This window comes from Coregonus clupeaformis, chromosome 4, assembly GCF_020615455.1.
Source record: "Coregonus clupeaformis isolate EN_2021a chromosome 4, ASM2061545v1, whole genome shotgun sequence".
Classification (NCBI taxonomy): domain Eukaryota; kingdom Metazoa; phylum Chordata; class Actinopteri; order Salmoniformes; family Salmonidae; genus Coregonus; species Coregonus clupeaformis.
In genome coordinates, this window is record NC_059195.1 from 19,475,335 (window position 1) to 19,485,665 (window position 10,331).

Genomic DNA, 10,331 nt, shown 5'->3' on the forward strand with positions numbered 1-10,331 from the left:
ACCAGCAGAGGCAACACTTAGTCCCATTTCTTTATTAGTATTTTGCCATGCTACAAACGAATAGGGTGCTGTTGGCAGTGATGGAATATGTATTAAGAATGATGTGGACGTCTAAATACGCAGTATGGTTTTTCCTCTGGTCAAAAAATACTAACATTTTGGTAAACATATATTTCCATACCTGAAAAATGCAAATATCAAAATCTCCCCCTCAATATAAAGTCCATACACTACTATGGCATTATGTTTTTAAACAGTAGACCCACTGGGCACACACTGGTTGAATCAATGTTGTTTCCACGTCATTTCAATGAAATTACGTTCAACCAACGTGGAATAGACGTTGAATTGACGTCTGTGCCCAGTGAGTAATTAATTGTTTAATTCACTGCATAGTCCTTTATAGTGTCTGGTGGTCTGAGACCAAAACAGAGGAAATAAGTCATGTTTACATCGTAAATGGAACCAATGGAATCAATCGCATTCTGGAACTCTGTGACAATCATCATACTCTAGAATAGAAAAAAAAGGAGTTTGGCAAATAATCCATGGTTCCCGCTAACAGTTCATTTCTTTAATAAACAATATCTATTAAACTACTTTTTTGTACAATTCCTATAGTTTATTAACTCTTTTAAATGTAGGTAGAAAAAAATATAATGCAAGTTAGAACATATAATAATAATTTGTACAATATGATACAGTGAGATAACAGGTAACAGAAGATGACACTTTGGAACCCACACTCCTCCTATGAAACATGGTTGACTGACAGCGTTGTGTGATAAACGCTTTGGTTTTTGTTTTCCTTGTTCACGACAATGTTTCGAATGACACTTCAGACTGAACTAAGACCACCAACAACCACCAGAGGGCCCTGTACAAGTTGAGTATTGTTTGCAGGGTGGGCGTGTATTCCCTTTCAGTTCTGTCAATCCAGGAAGCAAACTGAAATTCCAACTGACTTTCTGAATTGACCCAATAGTGAAGTATTTGGACCCCAACCCTGATGGAATGAACCCGGAGCATGAAGATGCCATACAAGCATACCAATGGTATGATTTGGGTACTTTCAGTACAGCCAAACACATTATTACAGCATCATTGTGGCCATCATATAATTTGGCATTCATACATACACACTGTCTGTCTGTATTTAATAGTGGCTAAAGTGACTCTGTAGTGTACCAAGAAGTGTGCCCTAAGACATGGCTGAAGACTCCAGGCTCGGGGTCAATTCCATTCCGTCAATTCAGAAAGTTAACCCAATTCCACATTTTCCTAATTGAAGAGAATTTGAATTTCGGTGTACTTCCTGAATTGACTGGGAATGAAATGGAATTGAGCCCAACCCTGGTAGGTCCAGTAATGTTAGACGCCATAGGAATCTACAATCATTAGGGCAACGCGGAAGTGAGCTTCAGATACCGACATGAGTGTTTACTCTGAGACCATTTGAGTTTACGATCAGCACTATAAAGGATTCGTACCAAGAGAGATTGGTGATGAGGTCCGTCATTCAAAGAGACCTCACTGTTTGTCACATCACCCACCGCAAGCTAAACTTACACAGGCACTGGAATAAAGGTGGCCTGGGCACCAGTCTGTTTGTGCCGTCATGCCAACTCCCTGTCACTCATCATTTGGCTTGACCATGACAGCAATGGAGTAGACACAGAGCACAGACAGATCTGGGACCAGGCTAGAATTAAAGGTGTTTCACTCCTTCTTTAATTAGTTAACGGTATCAAATGACCTCAGGAATAAAAATAGTGTTATATTGGTGAGTACCTGATCTACCATCGTTGCCTTTCAGGTAAGCTTTCAGTATAGCCTGGGTACCAGTCTCGTTTGTGCCATCGTGCCACTCCTTGTCATGACAAAGACTGCACAAACAGATGTGGGACCAGGCTACTTTCAGGACACAGTGTAACTTCCTTGTGAAGTAATAAGACATGTTAAAAATCTGCAGCCCTTCTGTCTTCAAATGTGTTTTTCATTCAGTTTGTAGGTATAACAAAGTATGACAACATCAAGGGTCAGGTCCAGGTGCAGCTGAAGAAGACGACAGTGGTTCCGCGTCCCAAATGACACCCTATTCCCTATGTAGTGCACTCATTTTGACCAGAGCCCTATGGGTCCTGGGTCGTTATGCATTAAGCATCTCAGAGTAGAAGTGCTGATCTAGGATCAGGTCCCGCCCCTGTCCACGTAATCTGATTCCTTACGGGTCTAAAAGGTCAAACTGATTTTAGATCAGCGCTCCTACTCTGAGACACTTTTATGAATAGTCCTGGTCAAAAGTAGTGCACTATATAGGGAACAGGGTGCCATTTCAGATGCAGACAGTGCTTGGTAGGCTAGGTATGCTAAGTGTCGTGAGGCTCACATTGGAAGGTCAGTACTGTTGTGTCGGGTTTTCCTAGAGGTACCGTCGTCACGGGGCAGTGCTTTCTGAAGACTCGACATGGCCGCCGTGCGCTCGATGTCGATCATGGCGTACAGTTCGGTCCGCCGCGTGGGGGTGGAAGGGGGGAGGAGGAGACCGCCCAGGCCGACACCACAGGGAGTGGTGGGGGTCTTGGGCGTCTGCGGCCCACTGGAGTCCGAGCCCTTCTCCATCTCAACCTCAATGTAGTTCAGCTGCCTCAAGGGATCCAACCCCAACCCACCCGGTCCACCCGTCAATCGCCCCGACCGGAAGTCAAAGTTAAAGACGGTGGGAGTCGAACAGACGCCGCTAGAGTCCCGCCCCCGCGGAAGGATCCGCGCAGAGTCCAGTTTGGCGCTGAGCGAGACGTTTACATTCTCTGTGTTGACGTAGTTGTGCATGGGGTCCAGACCCAGACCGTGGTGATGAAGGTGGGGGTGAGGATGATGATGATGGTGGTGAGGATGATGGTGGTGGTTGTGGTAGCCGTTAAGGGAGGGGGTCTTTGGTCCGTATCCGTGATACACCTCCTCTTCATCCTCCTCGTCACCCTCAGAGAAGCGCCTGGCCGTCTCCCACACCGGAGGCAGCGCCGGAAGGTTCTCGTAGTTAAGGAGCGCCGTGCGCCGCTGGGCGGAGTTGTTGGCGTTGTGGGAGGAGTCAGGGAGGGGGATGGCGGCACGGTTACGCCGGGGGTTGGGGGCTGGAACAGGGACAGGGGTGGAGACGTAAGGATGGGTGGTGTTGCCGTTGTGGTGCTCATAGGTGGAGATGGTGCTGGGTTTGGCTCCTGGTTGAGGTGGAGGGTTAGGGTTAGGAGGAAGAGGGGGAGGGGGGGCGTCTTTGCGTTCATCACTGTCATACCCCGTATCACAGTCTCCTGCCTGGAGACCCAGGGTGGAGCCCACCACACAGCCGTTCCCATTCCCGTTCAGACCCCCAGAGGGAGCTGCCGAGCTGGGCTCACCGTTAGACCCAGACACCCCAAGCACCATCTCTCCATCCCCAGACCCCCTAGACTCAGCCTCCCCGTCCCCATCCCCAGACCCTCTGGACCCAGCCTCCCTGTCCCCATCCCCACGGGTCTGCTTCTGCCTCCTCTGAGCCGGTGTGGGACCGAGGATAAATGTAACCCCTTCTGGCTCCAGCAGCACCTGAGGCTCTGTGTCCATGTCTGTCTCCGTGGGTGACGGAGGGGCGGTGGCTAGCGAGGAGGTCGTCTCCGGATTGGACAGCCGCAGCTCCAAGGGGGTGTGGCTGCTGGGGCGAGTGCGAAGGTCATCCCGTACACCTGACGTGTTGACGTAGGTGTGGACCTGAGAGAGAGAGAGAGGGAGAGAGTTTAAAAACACACACTGACACATTCCACTGCTCTGCCTGGATCAGTAACATCTTCAAACTAAATACAAAGACAAAATAACAACTCGTTGAGAAAATAATCTGATCATACAGCAACAAGAAAGTCAATGCTTCTTAGTCAGTGGCTTTGAATGCATCGATAATAACAGTTATCCACAGGGGTCCATGACTAAAGGGGGGCGTTCTCACCGACTGGTCCGAGGCCAGGAGAGGGTGCGTTGACTCCTCTCCCACAGAGGGCAGCCTGGCGCTGCCCACAGAAGGGTGTCGGCTAGAAGGGCGCGACGAGGCCTCACCAAACGACGGGTAGCGTCCTATACCGTTTGGTAACGTGGGTACAGAGTAGCCTTGAGCTGGGAAGAGGAGAGACATACGATTCATACAATGTGTTTGTGTAACAGGTCTAACTGGTAGGAGTGAGTGTGACAGGTCTAACTGGTAGGAGTGAGTGTGACAGGTCTAACTGGTAGGAGTGAGTGTGACAGGTCGTACTAGTAGGAGTGAGTGTGACAGGTCTAACTGGTAGGAGTGAGTGTGACAGGTCTAACTGGTAGGAGTGAGTGTAACAGGTCTAACTGGTAGGAGTGAGTGTGACAGGTCTAACTGGTAGGAGTGAGTGTGACAGGTCTAACTGGTAGGAGTGAGTGTGACAGGTCTAACTGGTAGGAGTGAGTGTGACAGGTCTAACTGGTAGGAGTGAGTGTGACAGGTCTAACTGGTAGGAGTGAGTGTGACAGGTCTAACTGGTAGGAGTGAGTGTAACAGGTCTAACTAGTAGGAGTGAGTGTGACAGGTCTAACTAGTAGGAGTGAGTGTGACAGGTCTAACTGGTAGGAGTGAGTGTGACAGGTCTAACTAGTAGGAGTGAGTGTAACAGGTCGTACTAGTAGGAGTGAGTGTGACAGGTCTAACTAGTAGGAGTGAGTGTGACAGGTCTAACTGGTAGGAGTGAGTGTAACAGGTCTAACTGGTAGGAGTGAGTGTGACAGGTCGTACTGGTAGGAGTGAGTGTGACAGGTCTAACTGGTAGGAGTGAGTGTAACAGGTCTAACTAGTAGGAGTGAGTGTGACAGGTCTAACTGGTAGGAGTGAGTGTGACAGGTCTAACTGGTAGGAGTGAGTGTAACAGGTCGTACTAGTAGGAGTGAGTGTAACAGGTCTAACTGGTAGGAGTGAGTGTGACAGGTCTAACTGGTAGGAGTGAGTGTGACAGGTCTAACTGGTAGGAGTGAGTGTGACAGGTCTAACTGGTAGGAGTGAGTGTAACAGGTCGTACTAGTAGGAGTGAGTGTAACAGGTCTAACTGGTAGGAGTGAGTGTGACAGGTCTAACTGGTAGGAGTGAGTGTGACAGGTCGTACTAGTAGGAGTGAGTGTGACAGGTCTAACTGGTAGGAGTGAGTGTGACAGGTCTAACTGGTAGGAGTGAGTGTAACAGGTCGTACTAGTAGGAGTGAGTGTGACAGGTCTAACTAGTAGGAGTGAGTGTGACAGGTCTAACTGGTAGGAGTGAGTGTGACAGGTCTAACTGGTAGGAGTGAGTGTGACAGGTCGTACTAGTAGGAGTGAGTGTGACAGGTCTAACTGGTAGGAGTGAGTGTGACAGGTCTAACTAGTAGGAGTGAGTGTGACAGGTCTAACTGGTAGGAGTGAGTGTAACAGGTCTAACTGGTAGGAGTGAGTGTGACAGGTCTAACTGGTAGGAGTGAGTGTAACAGGTCTAACTGGTAGGAGTGAGTGTGACAGGTCGTACTAGTAGGAGTGAGTGTAACAGGTCTTACCAGCAGCAGTGTGAGGTGTGCAGGGCAGCTCAGCCTCAATAGACCCTATAGGGTTGACCTCCACCACCTGCTCCTCCACTACGCTGATGCTGTTGTTGTGCATGATGTCCTGCAGCATGTTGAAGATCTCCTCCGCCCGCACACACTTGAACGCAAAGATACCTGCAGGGAGAGAGACACCAATGGTTAGACTCTGATTCACACACAGTGAAACCCCAAGTCACCGCTCACCACCCTAAAACACCCTCAAACACAAGGGGGCAAGTTTACACCAACAACTACAGGAGTCACTATAACACCATCACCATCAACCAACCAATCAATCAACCAATCAATCCATTTAGTACACTGTTACCATCAGACCAGCTAGAGAGAACAGGTAGGTACCATACAGCTATACCATACAGGTACCGGGTCAGCTATACCATACAGGTACCGGGTCAGCTATACCATACAGATACCGGGTCAGCAATACCATACAGATACCGGGTCAGCTATACCATACAGATACCGGGTCAGCTATACCATACAGGTACCGGGTCAGCTATACCATACAGATACCGGGTCAGCAATACCATACAGATACCGGGTCAGCTATACCATACAGGTACCGGGTCAGCTATACCATACAGATACCGGGTCAGCAATACCATACAGATACCGGGTCAGCTATACCATACAGATACCGGGTCAGCTATACCATACAGGTACCGGGTCAGCTATACCATACAGGTACCGGGTCAGCTATACCATACAGGTACCGGGTCAGCAATACCATACAGGTACCGGGTCAGCAATACCATACAGATACCGGGTCAGCTATACCATACAGGTACCGGGTCAGCTATACCATACAGATACCGGGTCAGCAATACCATACAGATACCGGGTCAGCTATACCATACAGATACCGGGTCAGCTATACCATACAGGTACCGGGTCAGCTATACCATACAGGTACCGGGTCAGCTATACCATACAGGTACCGGGTCAGCAATACCCTACAGGTACCGGGTCAGCTATACCATACAGGTACCGGGTCAGCTATACCATACAGGTACCGGGTCAGCTATACCATACAGGTACCGGGTCAGCAATACCCTACAGGTACCGGGTCAGCTATACCATACAGGTACCGGGTCAGCTATAGTATTGTGTCTAGGGGAGGGACTTTGGTAGCCTGGGCCCAGATCTCTTTGTGCTCTTGACAACTCTATTTGTCATTGTCAAGCCAAACATGTTTGGTGTGACAAGGAGTTGGCATAACAGCACAAACAGACTGGCAGTCAGGCCAGGGCTTTGAGGTGTTATAGGTCAGCCTTACCAACAGCAGAAACACACACAGACCAGAGTCAGACCACCTCATCCTTTAGTCAGCATGGATTGAATCGTACTACACTGGCTCCGACGCTCGTCAGATGTGGCAGGGCCTGCAAACTATTACAAACTACAAAAGGGAAGCACAGCCGCTAGCTGCCCAGTGACACAAGCCTACCAGACAAGCTAAATTACTTCTATGCTCGCTTCAAGGCAAGCAACACTGAAGCATGCATGAGTGCATCAGCTGTTCCGGACGACTGTGTGATCACGCTCTCCGTAGCCGGTGTGAGTAAGACCTTTAAACAGGTCAACATTCACAAGGCCGCAGGGCCAGACGGATTACCAGGACGTGTACTCCGAGCATGCGCTGACCAACTGGCAAGTGTCTTCACTGACATTTTCAACCTGCACCCTGACTGAGTCTGTAATACCAACATGTTTCAAGCAGACCACCATAGTCCCTGTGCCCAAGAACACTAAGATAACCTGCCTAAATGACTACCGACCCGTAGCACTGACGTCTGTAGCCATGAAGTGCTTTGAAAGGCTGGTCATGGCTCACATCAACACCATTATCCCAGAAACCCTAGACCCACTCTTTGCATACCGCCCCAACAGATCCACAGATGAAGCAATCTCTATTGCACTCCACACTGCCCTTTCCCACCTGGACAAAAGGAACACCTACATGAGAATGCTATTCATTGACTACAGCTCAGCGTTCAACACCATAGTGCCCTCAAAGCTCATCACTAAGCTAAGGATCCTGGCACTAAACAGCTCCCTCTGCAACTGGATCCTGGACTTCCTGACGGGCCGCCCCCAGGTGGTAAGGGTAGGTAACAACACATCCGCCACGCTGATCCTCAACACGGGGGACCCTCAGGGGTGCATGCTCAGTCCCCTCCTGTACTCCCTGTTCACTCATGACTGCATGGCCAGGCACGACTCCAACACCATCATTAAGTTTGCCGATGACACAACAGTGGTAGGCCTGATCACCGACAACGTTGAGACAGCCTATAGGGAGGAGGTCAGAGACCTGGCCGTGTGGTGCCAGGACAACAACCTCTCCCTCAACGTGATCAAGACAAAGGAGATGATTGTGGACAACAGGAAAAAGAAGAGGACCGAGCACGCCCCCATTCTCATCGACGGGGCTGTAATGGAGCAGGTTGAGTGCTTCAAGTTCCTTGGTGTCCACATCACCAACAAACTATCATGGTCCAAACACATCAAGACAGTCGTGAAGAGGCCACGACAAAGCCTATTCCCCCTCAGGAGACTGAAAAGATTTGGCATGGGTCCTCAGATCCTCAAAAAGTTCTACAGCTGCACCATCGAGAGCATCCTGACTGGTTGCATCACTGCCTGGTATGGCAACTGCTCGGCCTCCGACCGCAAGGCACTACAGAGGGTAGTGCGTACGGCCCAGTACATCACTGGGGCCAAGCTTCCTGCCATCCAGGACCTCTATACCAGGTGGTGTCAGAGGAAGGCCCTAAAATTGTCAAAGACTCCAGCCACCCTAGTCATAGACTGTTCTCTCTGCTACCGCACGGCAAACGGTACCGGAGCGCCAAGTCTAGGTCCAAAAGCCTTCTTAACAGCTTCTACCCCCAAGCCATAAGACTCCTGAACAGCTAATCATGGCTACCCGGACTATTTGCATTGCCCCCCCACCACACCCCCTCTTTTACGCTGCTGCTACTCTCTGTTTATTATCTATGCATAGTCACTTTACCCCTACCTACATATTACTTCAATTACTTGGACTAACCGGTGCCCCCGCACATTGACTCTGTACCGGTACCCCCTGTATATAGCCTCCCTACTGTTATTACATAGACTAACACATTGACTCTGTACCGGTACCCCCTGTATATAGCCTCCCTACTGTTATTACATAGACTAACACATTGACTCTGTACCGGTACCCCCTGTATAAAGCCTCCCTACTGTTATTACATCGACTAACACATTGACTCTGTACCGGTACCCCCTGTATATAGCCTCCCTACTGTTATTACATAGACTAACACATTGACTCTGTACCGGTACCCCCTGTATATAGCCTCCCTACTGTTATTACATAGACTAACACATTGACTCTGTACCGGTACCCCCTGTATATAGCCTCCCTACTGTTATTACCTCCACTAACACATTGACTCTGTACCGGTACCCCCTGTATATAGCCTCCCTACTGTTATTACCTCCACTAACACATTGACTCTGTACCGGTACCCCCTGTATATAGCCTCCCTACTGTTATTTTACTGCTGCTCTTTCATTATTTGTTATTTCTTTTTTACTTATCTATTTTTTACTTAACACTTATTTTTCTTAAAAACTGCATTGTGGGTTAAGGGCTTGTAAGTAAGCATTTCACTGTAAGGTCTACACCTGTTGTATTCGGCGCATGTGACAAATACAATTTGATTTGATTTGAGTTAACGTTGACACACCTCAAATTAACAATGTACTATATGTCAGAGTCACAAACTCACAGGTGATCACACCACAACCTCACAGCACAGTTCACTGACTACTGACCCCAACCTCACAGCACAGTTCACTGACTACTGACCCCAACCTCACAGCACAGTTCACTGACTACTGACCCCAACCTCACAGCACAGTTCACTGACTACTGACCCCAGCCTCACAGCACAGTTCACTGACTACTGACCACAACCTCACAGCACAGTTCACTGACTACTGACCCCAACCTCACAGCACAGTTCACTGACTACTGACTACCAACCTCACAGCACAGTTCACTGACTACTGACCCCAGCCTCACAGCACAGTTCACTGACTACTGACCCCAACCTCACAGCACAGTTCACTGACTACTGACCCCAACCTCACAGCACAGTTCACTGACTACTGACCCCAACCTCACAGCACAGTTCACTGACTACTGACTACCAACCTCACAGCACAGTTCACTGACTACTGACTACCAACCTCACAGCACAGTTCACTGACTACTGACTACCAACCTCACAGCACAGTTCACTGACTACTGACCACAACCTCACAGCACAGTTCACTGACTACTGACCCCAACCTCACAGCACAGTTCACTGACTACTGACCCAAGCCTCACAGCACAGTTCACTGACTACTGACCCCAACCTCACAGCACAGTTCACTGACTACTGACCCCAACCTCACAGCACAGTTCACTGACTACTGACCCCAACCTCACAGCACAGTTCACTGACTACTGACCCCAACCTCACAGCACAGTTCACTGACTACTGACCACAACCTCACAGCACAGTTCACTGACCACAACCTCACAGCACAGTTCACTGACTACTGACCCCAACCTCACAGCACAGTTCACTGACTACTGGCTACAACCTCACAGCACAGTTCACTGACTACTGACCCCAACCTCACAGCACAGTTCACTGACTACTGACCCCA

General features: G+C 49.2%; 1 protein-coding gene across 2 annotated transcripts in view; it reads right to left on the reverse strand.

Annotated features, from left to right (window-relative positions):
- Positions 1-212: 212 nt before the first annotated feature.
- The window catches only part of frs2a (fibroblast growth factor receptor substrate 2a), an 83,253-nt gene continuing 73,134 nt past the window's right edge, over positions 213-10,331 (reverse strand). For both annotated transcript variants that reach the window (XM_041866862.2, XM_041866870.2), the window contains exons 5-7: positions 5,571-5,732; positions 3,980-4,143; positions 213-3,747 (exon numbers count right to left, since the gene is read on the reverse strand). In XM_041866862.2, the coding sequence (XP_041722796.1) occupies positions 2,386-3,747; positions 3,980-4,143; positions 5,571-5,732 (1,688 nt within the window). In that variant the 3' untranslated portion in view covers positions 213-2,385. The remainder of the gene's footprint in view (positions 3,748-3,979; positions 4,144-5,570; positions 5,733-10,331) is intronic.